This window comes from Homalodisca vitripennis, chromosome X (genome assembly GCF_021130785.1).
Source record: "Homalodisca vitripennis isolate AUS2020 chromosome X, UT_GWSS_2.1, whole genome shotgun sequence".
NCBI classification, from domain to species: Eukaryota; Metazoa; Arthropoda; class Insecta; order Hemiptera; family Cicadellidae; genus Homalodisca; species Homalodisca vitripennis.
The window spans coordinates 29,620,737-29,644,630 of NC_060215.1; the positions used below are offsets into that span (position 1 = coordinate 29,620,737).

At 34.2% G+C, this 23,894-nt stretch overlaps 1 protein-coding gene across 1 annotated transcript in view; it reads right to left on the bottom strand.

Annotated features, from left to right (window-relative positions):
• LOC124368864 (microtubule-associated serine/threonine-protein kinase 3) overlaps positions 1–23,894 on the bottom strand; it is a 97,080-nt gene that overhangs the window by 9,319 nt on the left and 63,867 nt on the right. The window contains 5 exon segments of the mRNA XM_046826326.1: positions 12,069–12,401; positions 16,237–16,451; positions 19,537–19,748; positions 21,775–21,970; positions 23,251–23,475. Of these exon segments, the coding sequence (XP_046682282.1) occupies positions 12,069–12,401; positions 16,237–16,451; positions 19,537–19,748; positions 21,775–21,970; positions 23,251–23,475 (1,181 nt within the window).

Here is a 23,894-nt window from a genome sequence, read left to right on the forward strand (position 1 = left end):
AGTATGGCAGATTATTAACTTATTCTTTAAAGAATAACTAAATTGCTTAACTTGTACAAAATTATTAAATGAACTTAAAAGTAAAATTCTATATATTTAAATGAATTCAAGAAAACTTAAAATAAAAAACAAAAATCATTGTATATATATATATATTAATAAATACAAGAAAAATTCAAAATGTGAAACGCAAAGCAAAAACATACATTCAACCACTCTTAACACATCGGTTGAATGCACATGCACGTGGCAAGCAGTACAACCCGTCACCCCCACAGGCCCCCCAGCAGCAAATCCCACACCCGCCCCGAAGCGTACATGGTCCTCAATACATCTAATATCATCGTGAGGGTTCCAAAGGCGACCAGCCTGAACAGTAAAGGACCTATAAAAATTGTTGATTGATGAATTGGAATTGACAATAATGTGGCTCCTTCTTGTAGGTCATTCACTAATATCAGAGAAAGTTGAAATGATCGGACAGATAAACAGGATATTTGGTTTTGATAATTAAATGTAGAATAGAAAGAACATGGAATTTACATAGGTGATGAAGTTTCGTAAGTTACTAATGCTGAAAATACTGTGTAACGTGCCAATGACATCTGAGATTAAAATTAAATATAAAACAATAGTTCTGAGCACGCTGGTCTGTATCATTGCTCGACAGTCATTTCACTCATCACAAAGTCACAGTAGTCAAAGTGTGGAGTCTTAATGATCATCACCTTAATATTGAAAGGTAGGTACAAGGCAAACCGCTTCAAACCGTGAATGCCAGCAAATACTCTTCTGCATGTTATCGTAACTTGGTCAGTCCATTTGAGATTTGTGTTCATAAAGACTCAGAGATTTAAAATATTTTTTTGGGTCACAACTGTTAAGTTTAAGTTTGGGTGTGGTGTCAAGATTAATTCGGTTTATCATTCTCGAGTTACCTATTATCATTGGTTGCATTTTGTTTTCATGTAGTTTCAGTCCTTGTTGTACTACCCAAAAGTTAATGGCTCCAATAACCAAGAAGAGTAGTGATCCAAAAGTGGTTAGTTCGTTTAGTAAACAGTAATATGTATGTTATTTGCAAATCGTCAGTGTAAAGATGAAAATTTTAATGTGTTATAATTGAAGTGACATCGTTTATATAAAGTGAAAATAAAAGGGGTCCAAGGACAGAGCCCTGTGGGGTCCCCTACGTAACAGGTTTCCAGTCAGATATTTTACACATTGCTGGCATCCAGTAAGGTAAGACTGGACCCAATTAACACAGCCATCGGAGAAACCATACTTCTGTAATTTGATAAGGAGGAGGGGTGGTATACACAGTCGAAGGCCTTGGAAAAGTTAAATAATATAAAAAGGATCACTGGTCTCTTTTCTATTGCAAATCAGATATCACCAGTTATTTTCAATAAGGATGTAGTGCCACTGTGATTAGATCTGAATCCAGATTGGAATTTGGTCAAAATATCATAGTTATTGAGGTAAGATTTAAAGTGTTGATGGACTATTCTTTCGAGACATTTCAAGAGAATGCTTATTGGGCGTAGATCAGAAAGATTTTGAAGGTTAGATGTTTTCCTCAATAGACGAATCAAACATTGGGAAAAAACAGAAGAATTCAAAGAAAAATTAAAAATTACAACTATATAATAGACAGTGTGATTGGTAATGTATCCTTCAGAAAGCATAGAGGAATATTATCAGCACAGATCATGTTGCAAGTCATCCTCGAGAACGTAGCAAGTATGTCAAACTCACTCGCAGGTTGACCGAGAACTGGCAGCCAGCCGCATACCACAGAGCAGCCCTCAACTCAACGACATAATCATGAGCTGTAGATTTATCTATTGGGAAATTTACGTAATAGTTATTTATTACATTGAGGTCAAAGAAAACAGAGGGATAGACATTTGGTTTTCCAACACCTAGCCCCTTAACCTTGTTCCATAGAGACCTTTCGAGGGCTGCTGCTGAGACAGAGTTCTATGGTAAAACCCAACATTGGCATTCCCTATTTGATGCTGCGTATGATTCATAAGGCATTTGTATGTAGCCCAATCTTGCCCACACTTTGATCTCTGGGCCTTACGGAAAGTATATGTGTGTTCACTTATAACAAATGTTTTATGTAACAACAAAAAGAATTAATATGTAAATAAAAACATTTTGTTTGAACTGAAGCATTTGGCAGTACACATGGGTAGTCAGCTTCACTTGTAGTCAGCATCCTATTACTTAATTATGCCCCTACCAGGCGAAACGATATTGGCTCCCAACCCCAACTCTTTTATTTAGTAATGACATACAATCAGTTCCATAAGAGAAACAAATTTCAATAACCACTAACATTTAGCAGTGATAGTGTTCAATAAATAATCTTAATAGTTAGTATTCAAACCAAATGAATTTCACTGGTCCCTGTGAAAATGCACGTGCAAAGTTTCACCAATTTGAGTTGATGTTTCCAGTATTTCAGGCTAAACTCGTATTTGAGACTCACAGTTCGACACAGATACTGTCACATAGGGGAGCAATTTACATATGACATACTACTGGCAGGTAGTAAAATAAAAACAAACCCTCTAATGCGCAGCCTTGACATATCTAGTTCGTTTTCAATTTCACTTTCCCAAATGGACTCAACTGAGACATTTAAATTATCAAATACACAAATTCATTTACAGGCCAAAATGTTGTCCCTAGCACTATGTATTAGATAAAAATTTAGATTAAATTATATAGCTAATCAGTTTGAAATAAATGAAATAAAAGGGTAGTTACAGTAAAACCTCATTAATCCAGGCAACAAGACATTGAGATTAGTCTACACTAAAATGATTGAATCCAAGCACATTTAACCTCCACAAAACATGACCCACTCCGAAATATAGAATGTGTCATACCAACTGAACAGATTTGATGCCACATATATTTTATATAGGTACTTTTTTATTTCACTCCACATTTTAATCATTACTATTTTTTATTAATATACAGAAGTTTTTTGAAATCCATTTATTCAGAGATTGCACTCAACAACATTCTATAACATCATAATTCCTAGCAATTCAGCCATCACACCTGCAGCTTGGATATGAATTGTGCATCAAGCACTTTCCCTGGCCAATGCATCAAACAATTTCCCTGGCCAATACATCAAACATGGAAGCAATGTCCCTGGCTGGTTTAGTGGGCATTTTAACACATTCACTACATTATTGGAATTCCATTAAACACTATTTGGGTGTGTAACGAGTAACGTGTGTGCAATATGAGTAAACTGTTACTCATTACTCATTGCAGAAGAAACTGTCTGCACAGTACTCTAGGTTAGTTTGAGGAGCCGTTAAAACTTTATTGCAAATATGGGGAGTGAGAAGGTAATAGTTTATTTGTAAACGGTGAGATGATTTCTTTGTCATTTGATCTCAAAAGGTTTTTTTTTTAGTTATGTATAAGAAACCATTTGTTTGTTGCTTTGTAATAGCAACTTATTACCTCAGTAAGGCGTGAGTAACTGTTACTCGTGACAAGATCAACAATTATTCAATACTTTAAAAAAATTTTCTTTCTGGAGATAAAACTTTTATTTCAATTAAACAACAAATTCAATAATATGCAATACACACCACAGTATGTATGGCAGTTTTATATTTTACATACTAAAAGGAGCACAAGTAACCAGTTGATGTACTGAAGGTGTTAAAATGTGCAGTTGATATACATGTAACCATGAGTTGGATTGGACCTAATCACTTGTAATCATAAAATCTTAACCCTAGAACTGGCAAAGTCATATTTTAAAACTCATTTTCCCTGCCATGATGTATGGACTTGTGCATCTTACAATTTGGGTCTTATTGTAGTATAAATGATTATAAAAGCAATTATTATGCTCATGATTCAATAATAAATGCCTCGTAGAGCATGATATAAACATAAATTATAGGATTTTTTTAATAATTAAGAAAAAATACAAAACAGGTGTTTTAAGTCTGGTACACTTATAAAAAAAATCACTGATCCCGTCAAATTCCAACCAAGCCAACCACGGGTAATTAAACTCTTAGCGCTTGCAGGGCGGGGCCGGCCCGCCTACTGTATAGCTGCCGCTTCTTGCGTCATAGACCAAATATTTCACTGAAAACAGAATAGAAATCGATCGATATAGACAAACGCGACTGTGGTAGATGGTTGGTCGGCAAATGCAGACCTATTGTGACCTGTATTCTGTAGTTCAGTTTTCATAATTAGTGTTGTGTTTAGTTTTTTATTAAGTGCATGTTTTAGAGTTAGTGAAATTGACACATGACATGGTGGTTGTGATTCCTGACTTATGAGTGATGCAACGCTCTGGTATATGATTTGTTTATTTTAATTTTAACCTAGTTTGTAATTATGTGTTAGGTTAGTTATTTACCTGAAGAAAAGATCTAATTGCAGATCTCGAAACATAGTCTTAATGATTTTTTTTTTGTATCACTGAACGATGGCAAATGTCTGGAAAAATCCTGTTTCCTTCACAATCCTTCCATCGTAAAAAACAAACTCAAACAAAGAATGTACTTCGATACTTGTCATGTGGATTGTAGTCTGATACAAGCCGGTTGTTTGTGTTAACTTCATTCAACACTTCTGTAACTGTGATGTATTTTCATTGTTTCTTTACAATAAGGAATTCCTTTGTTTCATTTAAGTGATATACACAATAATAAGTGATTGATATACTATTGTGTAAGTGATTGTTTTACCATGGAACAGGATTTTTTGAAGCGGCAGAAAATAGGTGCAGTTTTAGATGAATATTCAGATGACAATGTAATATGTTTATGAATGTGTGATATATATGTATATATATATATATATATATATATATATATATATATTTATTTATTAGTCAAAACTGTAGTGCATTACAAACTTATGAGATCACAACACATCTAGAACTGTGGAATATACTGAAATGTGTGTAGTGCAATTTATTACTTCAATATATTTAACAAGTCTTAAAATCTTGTTTTTAGACTTTGTACATTTATTTGAAATTATTTGTTTTTTGTTGCCATACAAGTATTGAAATGTTATTTATGTACATCCATATAATCACCAAATATGGTATCCTGAAAGAAATGTGTAAATAACATAAATTTTAAGTATTTCCTGCAACTGTTTTTAATAAATAACTAAAAAAGCATTTTACAACTTTACATTTTTTATTTATTTTTGGTTCTAAAAAATGTTATTAATGAGTAATTTGTGTAAATTACTCACATTAGGGTTTTCATATAAGTTAGTAAAAAACTTTCAAGAATGAAACTGTCAAACCCCTGTAAGAGAACAGAATATATCAAGAAACACTTAAAACGCGAAATCACTCCTAAACCCGCAAATGATAAATTGGTTAGGCTACCAGTTCTTGTTGAAAGTGATTTGAGAGCAAAGGGTTAAGGTTGGCCTCCCACCCGCTTTACCACAGACCAGCAACCCTCATAAATGTACACCAGACCACAAAAATCCCTAACGTCACGTGTGGGAATTGAACCTGCGACTCCAAGGCTAACTCCTGCTTCCGAGAGTAGCACTTTAGACCACACAGCAATCCTGACTTGATGTATTTCATGTGCAAATGGCTCACTTGGGACACACGCTGTTGCTGTTCTATTCAACTAGATTGCATGCCAGTTCTAGCGATAAAGAACTGAGATTGAGAGAGAGTACAGAGAAATTATAAAAACGATAATAGAGTGTCTTTGATAATATCACTAATTACAAGCACCAGAAAACGCTATCCCAGTTACACTTCCATTATGACGTTACTAACTGAAAATTTTGAACATGCAGATGTTCGCTAAAATCATTCATACCTGGCAAAACTTAAACATATTGATGACACTTTTAACATCAATTTTCAAAATGTGTCATTTAAATACATTGTTGCTTCAAAACTGTTCATTGTTGTTCAGGGCACACTTGGAAACAAATACATGCAAAAATGAACACAAATTCCTATGTTATCTCTAGTGTTCAGTCTCTTGACATAGTTCTGTTTTTTAAAATTTTTACATTTAGAAAAATTGAAATTTTTTATTTAATGTCTAGCGTTAAGGTGGGTAATCAAATAATCATAAAACCAATAAATCTACAATGCTATAACATAAAACTGTTTTAAGTTATGAATCTTTAAATAAAAAAGCAGACACACACAAAACCTAAACACAACGAAATATAACATGATATGTCATTGGAATTTAATTTGTTTTTTCATGTGTACATAAAAAATGAGAAATACATACACACACATGGGACAGAACTGGAAGAAGGAAAGTTGTCATTGATGCCCGTATTAATGAAGTTTTACTATAAACTATAATTTTACCTTTACCCTCTGTTAATAAACCTCGTACAATGCCAATGAAATCATAACCTTTGTAATATTCCTTACTTTCGTCAATCTGAAACATGGAGGTAACAAGAAGTTTATAACATAACAGAAAGTAACAAGAAGTTTATAACATAACAGAAAGTAACAAGAAGTGCATATCACAACATAAAATTCTTTGCAATTCTATATATGATTACACTGAGAATTTGTGAACAATAAAAGAATAAGGATGGAATTACTGTGTAAGGAATTACTTGTTACTTATGCTTTTGGATGTTGACCAAGTAATTGAATGTTAACCCTTGAACAGTTGATCAACGGATATTCCTTCTATTACAGTGTTTTACTACTGTCGATCAACGCCGTAATGCAAGTCCAACGATTTGTATTATTCACTGTTTTCACTTATTAACCCTCTCCCGCACGCATGACTTGAATCGACTTGGACAAATCAGTACAACTGTGGAACGCACGATTCAGATCAACTTCCACTGCTTTACCATCTTCTTCCGTCAAGTGCTCTGTTCTAGCGGCAATATTCTATAGCATTACGACTGTTTCGTTATAAGGAGACTTGAGCACGGAAAACATGGCCAAATCAAATCGTCCGTTTCGAGACTATTGAATTATTTTGAAATGTGTTTTTATGGTGACAATTCTAGTGATAATGATACTGTTGATAAGATTGTTCTGAGTGAACATAGTGATATCGGAAGTTATAATTACATAATGCCAAAATAATTACATAATAAAATAATATGTCGGGGACAACGCAGGCTACGCCTTCAGAGTCGATGTAATGAATTAATAGTATTATGTAGCACCGTGGCTGTATTATGAGTGGGAGAGGGTTAAAGTACTCATACAAGTGAACAACCGTACAATTTATATACCATAAGAATGTGAGAAACAGCTGAATAATGTGATCCCAATTATTGTTCATTTATGTTAACTATGATGTCAGCGATTGTCGCCGAAAACCAGTGACGATTTGTTTGGTCTTATTTACATAGTTGTTTTGAGACAAATAGATGGTATTTAGAGATTTATTTTGATTTATGTAACTATATTAATGAACAAAAGTAGGTTGTGATAACAAGTGACGTGTTAAATGACTATAATTTTACTATGCTTTTGTCATTTTTGTAATCATTTTCTTTGACAAGAAACAAAGAAAATCCAACATACTTATACAATTAAAAGTATTATACATCATAGTTCTCTTTAGTTCAATAGGAACAAAATTATATGAAATATATGTAGGTTCATAGTAAACAAAATATCTTTTGTAAATTTTATATAAAAAGTAAACAAATAACCCCAAAACAGTCTCTCAGATATAGAATAGTCAACTGCTAGTCCAAGGGTTAACAGCCAATTAATACAACTTTACAAAATTTTTTTAACACCCAAATAAAAATATTGTTTTATTTTAGTATGAAACGTAGTAATCTTGAAAAGACTCATAAAATAATCAAATATAGTGATCTAAATAAAATAACAATATTTATGTCAATTATACTGCTTTAACAGATTGTAATAAATAGATAATTATTGTTATTGTATAAATAATACAAGTTATGTGTTTAATAAAATATTATATTATTTAAGTAATGAAATATTCCTTTTCCTTTGAAACTTGTTCTACACACATTTTATTTTTATATAAAAAATGCACACAAGTTTGTTTTATGTTTACTTGGTATCACTATAAAGAAAAACAAAAACTTAAAACTTTCTACTTTAATTTTTTACTGTCTCACAATATTAGTAGTTAAAATTAAAAATATTAGTTGTTACACCAATTCCATCCAAAAACAGTTTTAAGGTCCACAGTTCATATGAAAGCGATTATAACAAACAACATAGCATATAACAATATGAAACATCAATTATTTGTAACCATGTATGATACTACGCATCGTTACATGATACATCAAATAGATAATGAACAATCATGATACAATTGCAACACTACAATGCACTTGTAAACACCAAAACATACAACAGTAACAACAAGAATTATAACTTTGTACCAAAATAATGGGAAAATATTAACCCTTTGAGTGCCGCAGCGTCTACATAGTAGATGTTGTGAAATGTGCATAAATTGCCAGCATCTACCCAGTAGACGATTTGAATTTAATTAATATCACATATAAAGTTTTGACAAATAACTTATTTCACGGCAATCTACAAGTTTCGAACTATCAATTGTGATTGATTTTTATTGTTCACCGCCCCCCCCAAAAAAAACAGATGACGCAATAGTTGGTCACCTGCTACTTGTTGCCATTAACTACACAGTTTCGTTTGTTGTGTGTTTACATTGTGCTAGTTTCGTGTGTTTATGCTGAAAACTGTTGTTATTACTATTCTGCAATTGTGTTCAGTAAAACTTACAATGCATTTATAAACTTCTTTTTTCGTGTTTAGTGACGTATATTTTATTGTTGGATTGGTGATGAAGTAAAACGCAAGTTCCAATCAAACTATTGATTTTAGGTGAAGTAAGGTTATATTGTAGGCCTGTGTATATTTTTATATACTTTTTATATAATTAGTATTTTACAGTCGTCTTACTTCATTGAGTGAAATAGGATAGTTATAATATTGTTTCTAAACTTTTGACAAACTTGAACAAAAATTGCTTTTTGTTGTTTTTGTATATATTGCAGTATCTGGTTAAATATTACTGTAACACACCATATTATGCATGATTTTTGTTCAGTTTTTCATGCTCTTTCATATGGTATAGCTAAAAAAAATTAAAAAAAATATTGTATAAATAAAATTTTAGTTCAAACTTGAAATTTATTTTTTTTCATTTTTTAGTTTTTTGTTATAACCTATATTCTTTTTGTGTAAATAAAAAATAAAATTATAATATTATATTGAAAAAAAACCTTGTTTTATAACTCACAAACTAAAAAAAAAATTATTCAAATCGGTTGAATAGTTTTTTTTAATATAGTTTTTTCCACACACACTTGCAAAACAGAAGGAAATGCTCCGGCAATTTATGCGTATGACTTGGAAAATATGCCGTGGCACTCAAAGGGTTAAATTAAAATTAGTGCAAAATATGACTCAAACTTTATCTAGCTGTGTAGTATGTAGACAATGCATATTACAAGCACTATATACTTTTCTATATTCTACATTAGTTGGGTGCATCATTTGGCTAACAGAGTTGCAATTGTATTTTTTAAGAAAAACTTTATTCATTTTCACGCCACCATTTTGCTGTTGTTAATTAGCCAAAACCACAAAGGCGTATTTCATTCAATATGGAAGTTTTACATAAACTACCAATTAGTCAAAGTATTTATAAAAAATCTAATAGTTCTTTTTCATTATAAATAATTGAATAGATTTTTTAACAATAACAATATATTATAAGGTATATTAATTTTGTACATTTATGACAAATATGTTTTTATTCCAAAACATATAAGGGGAAAACATGACTTTACACAATGAAAATGACTTTACTTTGTTATAAGGATGTTTATAAAAGACATGCATGTTGGAATCTTCTTTTGAAATGTGATTGCATATGCGTAAGCTGATATGCAGCCAACGAAACCATGCAGATGGATGGTCAAAAGTGCAAAAACATCAAAACGGAGTTGTACGATACATCAGACAGTGGCGTGAAAAGGGTTAAATAGAACTTTTATGATCATAAAGTTTACTGTATACCATGGCTTACATAATTTAACACACTATAATTACATCCAATAATCCAAATTTAAAATGACCTCATTAGAGTTATGAATGTATTTAATGAAAAATGAATATTCAACCTTCTATAAATTTTGACTGAGTTTTTTTTAAATAAAATATTGTTTTTTACATTTGGTTAACCCTTTTAAAGTTGTCGTTACCTTTGGAGTGATGCGCGAAAAAGGCCACATACTAAATGGTTACTCAGTGTCTTGTAGGCCAAGACATTTTCAGCCATAAAGCATAGGTTTAGTAAAAGTTTACAATTTTTATTTTTGTTAGAAGGAAACAAGTTTCATATTTCTTTCTGTCTCTTAAAATAGACATTCAAAGTAAAGAATGTCTATATTATAATTTGAAGAACAAATAGTGGGAGTAAAAAATATGTTTTGTTATTTTTCAAGTTTGATCTATTATAAAATAAATGTTTAACTATACTTTTAAACTATTTTTCATATATTTTCCATGAAATAAACTTATAATTTAGGTAAATGAAACAAATTTTAAGTCCCTACCTTTAATAGAAGTAAAGTTATGACAGCAAATCAGAAAGTTAACATTATATGAAAAGAGGCCTTCCTACTGTGGTGCTGTCTTCTTCAACCGGCTGCCACATGCCCTACATGCAATTACCTAAGAAGAACTTGAAGACTGCATTAACAACATGGCTCCTTGGCCGATCCGTATACACAGTCAAGGAGTTCCTGGACTGGAGGAGGCAATAGAACACTACTGGACTAGTTATCTATATTGATTTAAAACCTTATTTAAAAACTTGTTGTCTTTACTCAACACTGTACTCAATGTATATGTGATTAAAGAATGATTTGATTTGATATCTAATTTGTCAAAAATGCATTAAAACTTACTTATGTAAATGCATACATGCATATTTTACTGCAATACATTAGATGTTACATGGAGCTATGCAGAGCTAAGTTGCATAGCATTTGGAACAATAACAATAAATCAGGAAGTAAACAATGACAGGTGTCTATTATAGCCATTTGCCACAAACGTCATATATTCCATCAGCCTTAAAAGGGTTAAACAAATAATTTAAATTGCAAGATTTTGTATAGGAAACATATTCACTTTTTACAAAAACATGGGTTTAGATAGGAAGTTAAAAATAAAAGTATGAGAAAAAGTATAGGGCTGTCAATATACTATGCTAGACATACATGCCAAGTATGGGCAAACAGACAATTAGTTGCCTGAAAATCTAATTACATATGCACACTACAAACAGACATAAATTAAGAAACGCTTCCTTGGAATCAGGTGCAAAATAATTGATATTTAGAAGCCTTTGGAATAGGACACTTTCTTTACCATAGCAGCAATGAATAAAATGAGCATATTGAATGAATGCGTAACATAGCGTTGCTTTAAGCAGTGCTGGAATTTTAAATGAAAATATAGCACTAGAAGGGTTAAACCAAAGCCAAAAAAACCACCTCTAGAAAACAAAAAATATTGTACAATTATATTTTCATTAACTGTTAGCTAATTTATTTTCAATATTCTATCTCTAACAAATAAAACTAACAAATATAATTTCAGTTTTACAAAGGAAAGAGCGTGTGGCTACTAGATCTGCTGATCATCAGAAAGTTAATTTCAGCATCCTAACCTGTAACTGGACATAGGTTCACTAGAAAATAACCAACACCAGACAAGTGCATTCACGTTTTGGAAAATGTTGAAGGTTACTGATAAGTATCTCACTTTCCTTTCCAGAGAACCAGTGCCTTCAACGCTTTCTAAAACCTGTCAAGTTTTCTAGTGAAATTATCCCCAAGAACAGATAAGTGTTAATTGCATAAACTTTCTGGTGTCAATAAAATTAGTGCCAATATCAATAATTTTTTAACCCAAGACCTCGGTAAACTACACTCAAGAAGTGTTAAGCCATCCATGTGATGATTTTAGTATCAAGCATAAAAAGATGTACCTGTTGCATTTCAACACTCGCACGCTTGTTGCTGATACGGCGAAACAATGAGGTCTTGCGCCGCTTGTCGCCCAGGTCACGCTTCTGGCGGCGTTGTTTGGCCTGACTGCGTCGTGCTAGCTTGCCCTGGCCGGGCTCGCGGCGGCGGCCTCCGGACTTGATGCTCGTGTTCTCCAGCGGGGTGGAGCGGATTGTCACATGGTCTCCACCAGACAACAGCAGCTGTAGCACCTGTGTGTGATACAGCCCCTGCACGGCCTCACTGTTGATGTGGGTGATCAGGTCCCCGGGCCGCAGGCCTGCCTCAAACGCAGGACTCCCACACTCCACAGCCTGTTCACAATTCTTGAATAAGATCAACCCTACATACAGCTGGCTGTCATATTTACGGTTACAAGCAAACATTTAAAAATATATTTACACCAAATCATTATACTTACTGAAAAATGCATTACATTCAATATTTTCTTTAGAACCGTTCAAAGATGTTATATTCATTCGAACGATTAAAAATGTCTTACTTTGAAGAAAATTGTATGCAAACAATCATGACAGATAATGGTTTTTTAAATTTTATTACCTGATTGGGGACACCCAAACAACAACCAGAGTCTAGAGTTTTTTTTTAATTAGCCACATTTCTGTCCACACCACTTGATGAAGATCGCTCATATCTGCACGTTAGCTGCGGGTGACGAAATTGTTGTCATGCAATACTGGTGCACCATGCGGATGACAACAATAGCAGACATGTGCTCGCTTGGCCGCCATTGCCTCAGTGTGAGCCTAGCAGTTGCTATGGAACGTTGTGTCATTTGATGTGTGTGTTGTGACTGTTTCATACGTCGTTTATTCGCAATCCGTTCACAGTTCGCAATTTTTGTTCGCTGGCTGTGCTGTATTGTTTATTGTTTTACCATTTACCATGACCGGTCAAATTTTATCAGCAGCGAATGAGGTAAAAAGTCTCTCACCCGTTCTGAACTCACTGAACCACTAGAAAACCTGACAGAGTCAGTTCGTCTTTGTAAGCCTGCTTAACAAACGAAAGCACCTTGAAAGCAGTTTTAAAAGTAAATGAATTTAACTATGAGGTGCTGCTCCAGCAAACACTTAATTTTTTTGTGTATTCTGCTAAAACAAAAGTTAATAAATCAGGTCAAAAGAACAGAAGCAAAGACCTTTCGGACCAAAAATTCCATAATTTGTTAGGTGAGATGACGTGACCTTATTCTGATGCCTTTCATGCACATACTTGAATAAAGTAATATTGATTTATATATCAATCATCTTTTGACACAGGATTAATGTAGGATACTCGTCTCATTTATTGTTATAACTCGTCATCAGTTATTATTCTGTTTAGTAACCCTTCTATTTCTGCATCTTATAAAAAAGCAAATGAAAGGAGAAAAATTAATTCGTTGAGAGTTTTGGTTCTTATTATGAGTTTAAGGCACCCGACAAGTAAAAACCTGTGATGGCCTAACTTTTTAATCATAGTCTAGGAAATTTGTGGAAAACTTGATGAGATTTGAGATATAGTCAAATTCCATTCACTTGACACTTTGATTAATGTTCTGGGTAAATAAGTCATTTGCTTGCCACAGAAGGGCAGTCACTTCTATCACCATCATGGGTATTTATTTGTCAGCCCACTTTTCATTAAAATTACCCTAACAAAGAACAATTTCACTCAACAGATTTGCTCAGAAAAACAAAATAGCTTTCTGAATTAATGTCAGCAAATCTGAAGTTGTCTGCTTTTACTGATAATGATGATGAAGTTGTTTGTAGGGATTTGTACGCATGATCGCTCCACTACAGTACAACCCCGATAAGTCGGCGCCCGTTAACCCGGAAGTCCGGCTAACCCGGACAGATTTTCAATAACAAAATTAAAAAATCAGACAAACATTTCAATAATAAAAACGTAATATGTTTGAGTGGTATAGTATCCGTGAATCTATTTTGCATCAGTATTTGATGGGACTGTAAGACAGTGAGTGTGTGACTCATGGCACACGGAGGCCGAGTGGCGGTCATTGTCCCGGATTCTCGGAAACAATAACAGACGCGTATTTCCCTAAATCCTCTCCCATGCTACCGCCACGCCTGGCCCCTCAGTACCGTTCCTACCTCGCTCCGGAGGTCATGGAGATGCAGTGACCAAACTAAACGAACTAATGGTTTATTTCAAGCGGCAGGCACAAACATCGCCGGCTGAATTGCTTATGTTGAAGAGACTGCGGGATCGCACAGCACGCAAGCGGCAGACGACATTGGCACAACCAAAGCTGACTGAGTTTTTTACCAGGAAATGAACAGTTATAAATGTACTGTAAGGATTAATAATAATTAAATGTGCATATGTTTGATGTTATACAATTATAATGGGGTTTATCTATAAGTATACCTTATTTTATTAATTCTTCGGCTAACCCGGATTTTCGTTAACCCGGATCGGCCGCGGTCCCCGATTAATCCGACTTATCGAGGTTCCACTGTATATTTTTCATTGTAACCTCCCAATCACTACAATCCAAGCGAAATTGGTGGTTGATTTTACTTTTAGGTATACAACTCTTGGGAATTTTGATATTGGAGTGTTCAGTGCAAAGTTTCTTTAAGTAGTAACAATCCTACGTTTTTCAATTTGTTTTATATTTTGTCACTTGAAGATGAGAAGGGATACCAGATCTCGAAACACAGTGATTCTTTAATTTTTGTCACATATAATGATAGATGGTACGTCTTTATAACATTTTGTTATCAAATATCAGTGATAAACATCTATCATCCATAGTCAACATCACACACAGATCTAAGCTTAATAATGTATCACTACAACAGAACAGATGTGAAAATAGTATCTATCTGTTCTTTGTGTTAATGTATTTGGTCACACTTGTTTAGTTCCTGTCCCAATGTAATGCTAAGCACTGTGACACGGCAGTTTCAAATGGAACCGTACTCTTTGTCCTAAGCAGTGTTTAATGCTTCAAAGTATTATCAATGAGACAGTTCCAATTATAATGATCCATCAGGAATTTAACTGGAACAATTACATCATTCCAACTATAGCTCAGGAGTTTATTTCCATTTTCAATGCAGTTTCCCACAGTACCCTGTTCCCTTATTTGAAAAAATTCAATTTCAGTGATTATTATTCGTTCTACTTAACACATTCACTGCTAAAAATCCCTATACAGAGTTCCGTATATGCTGAAAGTTATTAAATATATTTTTACTTGCTTTAGGATGAAATATGATAGAAATGTATGAAAATTACGCGTTCCAAAAATTATCACTCTCTACCATTTTGGGAATGCGGTAACTATAGTTACCGCTAGCTTCTGAGGACAGTCGCCCTTGCCAGCTGGTAACTCTAGTTACCGCTTGCACTAGGGAACACCCTTTTATGGCAATGGGAATATTCCAAAGGAATACATCATAGCTAAGTGAAATGTGTTTTATTTGTTTTAGACAAAAGTAAACAATATTTATACGTAAGTGTGTAAACCAAAATGAATGTAAAAGTTTATAAAAATGTGAAAAAGTTTATATACATCCCCGCTAACTCACTCAAATTCGGTTATTATTTACAAATATGTGGTGAGTAATTATAACAAAATATATTTAAATTTTTACTTGAAATGATTGTAGTTTACAAAAAATATTGTAGTACATAAGTTTATATAAAAAAGAAGAAATAAGTTTACTAAAATAAAATATTGATACAAATGTGTATATACATCCTAACCAACCCACCCAAAAAGTCGTTTATTATTTACAAATACGCCTAGAACTTGGTTGTTGTACACCACTTGGTCCCGTGGGGAACATCCATTGTGTTGCACAATCACTTACTACTATAAAAACTTTAACAATCATAAAAATAATGAAAAAGTCTAATGTGAAAAAGAAGTTCATAAAAATGCGGGAAAAGTAGCTCCCAAGAAGCGAGAAATACAGCGTTGTGATAACTCGAGTGCTAGCCGCACACTGACCTCATTTCAGAACAAAGGTTCTGTGGTAACCAGAGTTACCGCCCGCAGCGAACGTGTTAAGTAATAGTTACAATGATTTAATACAATAGAAATAGTTACTTATGAGTTAAAGTCATGACCACAGTATTGTACTAACACTGATAGTGAAGTGAACTCACCATAACAAGATGGTGCATGGTGTAGAAGTCCGTGTCCCCGTAATATACCCGGATCGTGTGAACAGTGAAACCGAAGCCTGCAGGTCCACGACGAATGATGATGGGAGGCTTGAGACTGTTGACTAAGGGAGACAGCTCTCTGCATGGTGATGTGTCTCTAGAACTCGCTGTACTGGATCCTCCGGGCGATTGGATCGGTTGTGGCATCTCTTCCGCTGTAACGTTCATATTTATATATATATAAGTCGTTTGACAGGTATTTGGTCTTCCGATCATATGTTAGTTTGCTTATTTGAACGCATATGTGACAGATACGGCCAAATACAAAATAATTTAATCGGAAAAAGTAAGCGCTCTGTGGTGTAATGGTAGCACATTCACCCGGCAAGTGAGAGATCCGGGTTCGACTCCCGGCGGAGCAAGTACTTTTTGTAATTCAATGTTTATTGATATATATATATATATATCAGCTGTGTACTTCATTGCCTGAGTTGGTAACACTCTTACACTTAATTTTTATATCACAAATATGAGAAATCTCTTTACCAACTTTGTTTGATACAAGTTCTTTATAAAATGCTGCAGGGAAACTCATAAAGAACCCAACTTAAATTCAGAGCATCACTGATATTTTTAATACACCTACAGGGTGGCACAGAAAAGCGGGGAAATTTGAAATTGTTCGTAACCCTGCAGGTCTGCAGTAAGTGAGGAGGAGACAGCATTCCAAAAAGTAGTAATGGATATTAATCGATATGGAGGAATGGTAAACATAAGATTACTGTGAGAGCAACATAGTGACATTGTGAAACCTGCACAAAGAGTTTTAACATCAATACGAGATACCGCCTCATGGTAGAATTCCCTCAAAACAATTGGTTTGGAACTTTAAAGAGACTGATTCGGTTTTAAAGAAAAAGCGTACTGGGTGTATTATAGGCTTGATTTCCAGGAGTCTCTCAAGTGTTCTGGTAACATGCTGGAGACATCTTTTTATTTATATTTAACACATACACAAGCCCACATTTACTGCAATCAAGATCAGTGTTTTTGTATATATCTTTAAAACAAGATCACCTCAGCATGGAATGACATTTCTTTGTAAATGAGCTTCTGATACGTACTACGTGTCCTGAAGGTAGTAAGTAAGTACCCAACTGACGAATAAGTTACGATCAAAATGATGGTGATGGTGGTAAACATGTTTTTTAAATCAATAAGAAGATCTGGGTGCAACAAAAACTGTAATTATATTTCAAATACATTAAAATAATCAATCACATAAGCTATAATATTATGAATAGTAATGAACAGCATCAACACTTGTTACAAGTTTTACAAGGAAAAAGAAACAAAAGTATATTGGATCAAAATTGTATAACAATTTTCCTATTGAAATTAAGTCAGAGGCTACATTCAATAAATTTAAACTAAAATTAAAAAAGTTTCTCATCAACAAGGCTATATATTCCTTTACTGAATTCCTGTGATGATTCTGGAGCTAGAGTACTTCAGTTTTGAGCCAAAAGCAGTCTTAATTGTAACTGTTTTAATTTTAATTGTAACCTTTTAACAACTGTAATAATTGTATTTTAAACTATTTTTATATCCTGTGATATATCTCATATTTTCTGTGTGTATTCTTGTTTTTTTTTTAATCTAGTAAGAACATAAATTAAATCCCAACACTATTCTTGTATATTATGGGTACATGCTAAGTGAATAAAGCTGTTTTGAATTGAATTGAATTGAAGTGTTAAATTAGGTCATTAATACAGGGAGCGGCAAAATGATCTGACGGTTTTATAATGTAAACAACTCAAACGTTTAAAGTGGTACAAAATGTTTTATTGCAGATTTCAGATTGGTATTTATGGACATTTATAAAAATAACCAAAAAAGGGCGAGTTGATCCGTTTAAGATTTGAATATAACGTCTTTCAAATGATGTCCGTCTTTGGCGATGCATTCTTCCAATCTTGCACTGACATTGTCAAACACTTTCCCTAACATTTCAGGAGAGAGGTTGGCTATTTCTTGGCGTATGGTTTCCTTCAGTTCATCCAATGTGCGGGGTTTGTTTGTGTATACTCTATATTTCAGCAGTCCCCACAAGAAGAAGTCACAGATGCTGAGATCCGGGGAGTGAGGTGGCCACGCAATGTCCCCGAAACGCGAGATGACTCGGCCACGAAACTTGCTTCTTAAGAAATTTATTACCACATTGGCTGTGTGGGCAGTTGCCCCATCCTGCTGGAACCAAATTCTGTGGCTGTTGAAGCGATTTATCCGTATTTCGGGGATCAGGAAGTTTTTCAACATAGTCAGGTATCGTTGTGAATTGACGGTTACAGTTAGACCGTTTCTTTCAAAAAAGTATGGGCCTATAACACAATTTTTTGTTACGCCACACCACACAGTGACCTTGGGACTGAAGAGGTCGTTCATGCAGTTCTTCTGGATTGTTCTCTGACCAATATCGGTAATTCTGCTTATTAACATAACCATTCAAATGAAAATGAGCTTCGTCGCTCATAATGAGAATTTTTTCATCTGTAAGCAAATCAATCATTTGCTCTGAAAATTGAATGCGTTTTGCATAATCACTGGGCTTCAACTGTTGCACGATAGCCATTTTGTACGGATGAAAGTGCAGGTCGTACCTTAATATTCTTCTTACCGAGCGGTCAGACATCTGCAGAGCTGCAGCTTGTTCACGTGCAGGCCGCCGAGGACTGGCTTCCACAGCTCCTCTCACTCTCTCGACGTTCTCTGGCGTCCGGGCTGACCTTGGATGGCCTGTTGATTTTCGTTTTAAAGCTGAACCGGTAGCTCTAAAGTTACCCACCCACAGCAAAATGGTGTTTCGAGTTGGCACTTTCCCTCTTGGAGCCACATTAAAACGTCTGTGGAACTGCCGCTGAACAGCAACAACACTATCGCCACTTTTAAAAAAATGCTTCCACAACGAACGCACGGTGCTCAGCCGTCCACCGCTCCATGGCTACTAAAAATGTCCGCACGTAGGCTCTGCCACGCCCCTATCCCCACCACCCCCCACCACTCACTCGCTTGACATTGCGGCAGCGAAAACCGTCAGATCATTTTGCCGCTCCCTGTACATGTATATTTTAGAAGCAAAATGTAAATGTGTTATGTCATTAACAAAACAAAATTCAATTTTAATTTTCAAATCGAGTCTACATTTTGTTTATTTATTCAATCAAACGTATTTAAATTTTAGTTGATTAATTAGTATACCATCTTAGAGACAGTAAACTGATGACCAGATCAACTTACCAGGTGGAATGATGAGAGAAAGGCCAGACGCAGAGAAACTCTTGATCACAGCTCGTGAACGGTGTTTGGATATCGGGAAAATTGGAGACACTGGCATGCGGAGAGCTGCCGGAGAGAAGTTGGAGCTACTCTCGATGTTGGTAGGTTTGGCTTTCTCTACCACCGGAGTCAGGTCACGCCCAATCTCAGGCGCATGCTGACTGAAATCTGAGCTGGAAACATAACATCACGAGTTTTATTATTCTCTCATATTTCATTGATGTAATCACATTTTTCACATCCTCCTTGTCATCTATTCTTTAAAAACAAAAGGTGGATTTCAACTGGAATAAAACGGTTCCTAACACTGAATATTGTAAACTTTATTTCATTACTCCAGACAAAATATACTTAAAATGTGTAAAATATTTACATTAAAATTAATAACATACACTAAATTTATAACTCTTGTACAGTTTATAAGTACTAAAAATTAAATATATTTACAAGCAAAATATTATTTTCAATGATAACAACAATAATAAGAACACAGACAATATTATTACACAAGAATGATGACAATTAACAAAGTCGAGTAGCCAAAAACTGCACAAATTAAACATCTATATGATGAATAGTCTTATACAGTATAAACACAATACTCCTGTAATTTAAATTATATTAAGGTTTTTAATTAATTTATAAGATGGTTCTTAATATGAATAGAAATGCTGAAAATAAATTTACTGAACTTTGATACAATATAGTACAGGGTTAATTTACTGAACTTTGATACAATGTAGTATGGGGTTTCAGTTAATCCTATAGTGATACTGAGGACAATGAAATAAGTTAAATGGATAGTACAAGCTCTAAATTCCAAGGACTGGGTAAATAATAATTTGAGTTTGAATAAAGCTCTAGTAAATGCCATTATGCCTGTAGTAAACTTTCATAAGACCCCTATGCCTCAAGGAGGATGTCAAACTTTTGCATTCTGGACACTTTTAACCCTCCGAGTGGTGAAAGACGCTGCAGCGTCTATTTATTTTCTATTACCAGTGGCAAAGATGCTGCAGCGTCTATTTATGTAAGCCTTTTTTGTTAAGCGGTTTATAAAAACATTCCGCGACGTATCCACACTGAAGTGGTATGGATAGAAAGAACAGATTCCAAACTTTAATTTCATATAGTATTATATTGTACTGGCTATACGTTTTGTTTACTGTATGTCGATTTTAAACGCCTTTGGCGAGTCGCGTTGATAGAACACTCGCGGCTTGTTGACAGTGGCCGTAGTCCGCCAACAGCGTTGTTTGTTTGGTTCTGTTCGCGTTCTGTTGTTTCTAACAACTAAAATGGATAGTGCTTTACGTTCTAGTGATATTAGGGAACTTGTAGCAGATGAAGAATTAAGTGATGTAAGTGTTAGTGATTTAGAAGCTGATAATTTCCCCGACGACGTTAGCCTAGAGGACTTCTCATCCGGAAGCGATGAGGTTTACATAATAGTTTTTATGTAATTAGTGTTAGTGTATTTTTTTTTTAGTTAATTTAAACTGTGTGTTTTTCAAATTAAAATTATATTTAGAACAAAACTGCTATCAAGAATAGTTGATTTTAGCTATTTTTTAATTTCATAATTGAAGCCAAACATAAAAATTAAAATTTTCAAAAAAATATTTTGGTTTTTCAACTCATCTACTTTTCAACTAAACCAAGGTAAGTACATTATTTTAACATTGTTACATTGTGTGTTTTGTGCAGTTTAATTTGATATATAATATGTCATATTTGTATAATTGTTTGACCTAAAAAATATGTATATATTGATACAATACAAAATAGGAGAAAAAAGTCCCGCCACTTAGAGAAAAAATAGTTGCCACTGGGAGGGTTAAAAATTGGTTTGGACAGGATTTTACATGTAGAATTACTGAGACTATAAAATAACTTGTGCAAACAATTTTGCATTGATACATAACTTCAAGCTCACACCAGTCTAACAATAGGCACCATAATATTTAAAAAAGACACTACATAATGTCAGAAAATAACCCTGATCAATTATGAAAAAGCTCAAAAATTACCTCATATGAACCGGCTGTAGTGAAATTTATAACAAAAAATTTGAAACCAGTGATTTGTCAAGTATTCAAATGAAAACTATGAACAAACACCACCAATAACAATAAAATGGTTTGTACACTCAAGCTGTTTGAGTATTTCTATCAAATCTCTAACCATGGTGAAATATACCTGGTTTGATCATCCTCAGTGGATATGGAGAAGCGAGGAAGACCTTCCCGCGTATGCAACCGTCGCTTCCGCTGCACCTGGGGTGACACGTCATCACTCTCGGTCTGGGACGAGTCCGGGGTACTCGGTTGCTCGGCTCCCAGCACCGTCAACTGCTCTTCTCCTGATGACTGCTCCTGTGGTAACCGCTCTATCCCTGCAACGTGTGGCATCAACTACTTCCACATACTTCACACAGACAATCCAACATTTTCACAACACCATTGTCAATGGCACGAACCATTGTAAAATATGATCGCTAATTGTAGTTTACAATGCAACATATGAATATGTCTACAAACTTATCTGGAAGTGGTGGAACATAAATGCGATTCTGCCAAATGACACGGTGAACCTCATCAATCTATAATAAGTTCCGAATTTATTTTCAAGATTCTGTCGATTGAAGATTCTGCTTTGACACACCACTAACCAGTAAACAGGTGTATATAAAAAGATATAGTTCAAGACGTTTATATGAACCAAAATAAACTTTCGCATGATTGAATGTATGAGCAAAAATAAACTTTCACATGATTATTCATTGGTTATTTTTTATTACTAAATATTTTATCTCTCTAGAATGGCTTAACTGACTAAGCTGAAATTTTCTACCTTACTACTATAGACAAAGACATGATTTCCAAAATATTTTTGATCTCATACTAAATTCTAGGAAGGTTATTTTTACAAAATAGTTAACATTTCTGATGCCAACAGATCTATTGAAATTTTTATTTCTCTACTAATCTAAAGATTTCCATCACCATTCATTTCCAAAAATATGTTTTTAACTGATTTTTAATTTTTGAAATCTTGAATTATCTGGAATGTTTCAGAGATAAACGAGGAATTTATTACATGCAGTCACTTACTTATTTATCACTTTTTCTTATCACTTGATAAAGACAATAAGATACCATCCAAAGCTGTATACAACTTATTTTCAAAAGAAACATTTTTTTGATTAAGATTACATATAAATGTGACAGTTCAATTTATTTTTTGTTTGTTTTGGACTGCCCCAAAACAAACAAAATATACAATATATACACAAAAATAAATTAAAATAGAATTCATGACAAATAGAGAACTCAATGTCTTTTCTGTAGGGATATATTTTACATATTTCACACATTCTCTTTATGAAATAAAGCAGATGCTTTACACAGATGTATCTGTAATTTAAACAAAAGAAAAAGTTTGCTAGCATAATAAGCATGTGACTTTTTAGTTATAGAAATCACATTGCCTTACATTTTTGAAAACATGGGTTTTAAGAAAAAGTTTAAAAGGTTTGTGTGCACAACACTATTATACCAGCTGTTATAAATTAAGGTTAATTTGTAATTATTTGTCTTGAATTCGGTAACAGGAAATAAATTGAATGAAAAACTCCAATTATTAAACTTTCCAAGGCCGTAGCCAATAGCTTACCTGTAAAGGGAGTGGATGAAGTCGTCGACTCGCTTGTGTCCGAGTCACAACGGAAGGTAAACTTTCTGCAGCTACAACTATACTCGTGTTCCTCAGTGCTGCTGCTCAAACGAGACTGGACCTTCTTGAATTGAGGTGAAAACGAGGAGAAGGAGCCGAACAGAATACTTTCCTCTGGGTCATCAGTATCCTCTCCAATATCGTGGTTGTAACGGTCCAGCCGTGCTGAAATACAATCCAAGCAGTTTAATGTCGGGCTCAATTATCGTCACTCATACCCTTAACCCTGTGACTAGTAATCTCACAACAAATTCAGGAGCACCCTTCATGCCGCCTGCAGTAATCCCGATAGCCGTGCAAGAAGCGCTATGACGCTACACAGTTTTCACAATAATGTTTTGTGATGAATGATCTCTCGCTTGAATACGAATGCGATCTAGAAGAATAAGTAAGAAAAGGTTTCAAGTAGTTTTCGTCGTTCCCACTAGAACGCAGTTGTTCTTTTATTTATTTCTTTCAGACCCAATTGACGGTATTCAGGCCATATGATGGTATTCAATCAGTTGTTCCTAGTAATCAGCTGATTCTATTTCTGTATGTAGTGAATACAGGTTGTAAACTCATTTTAACGTTACCGTTTGCCC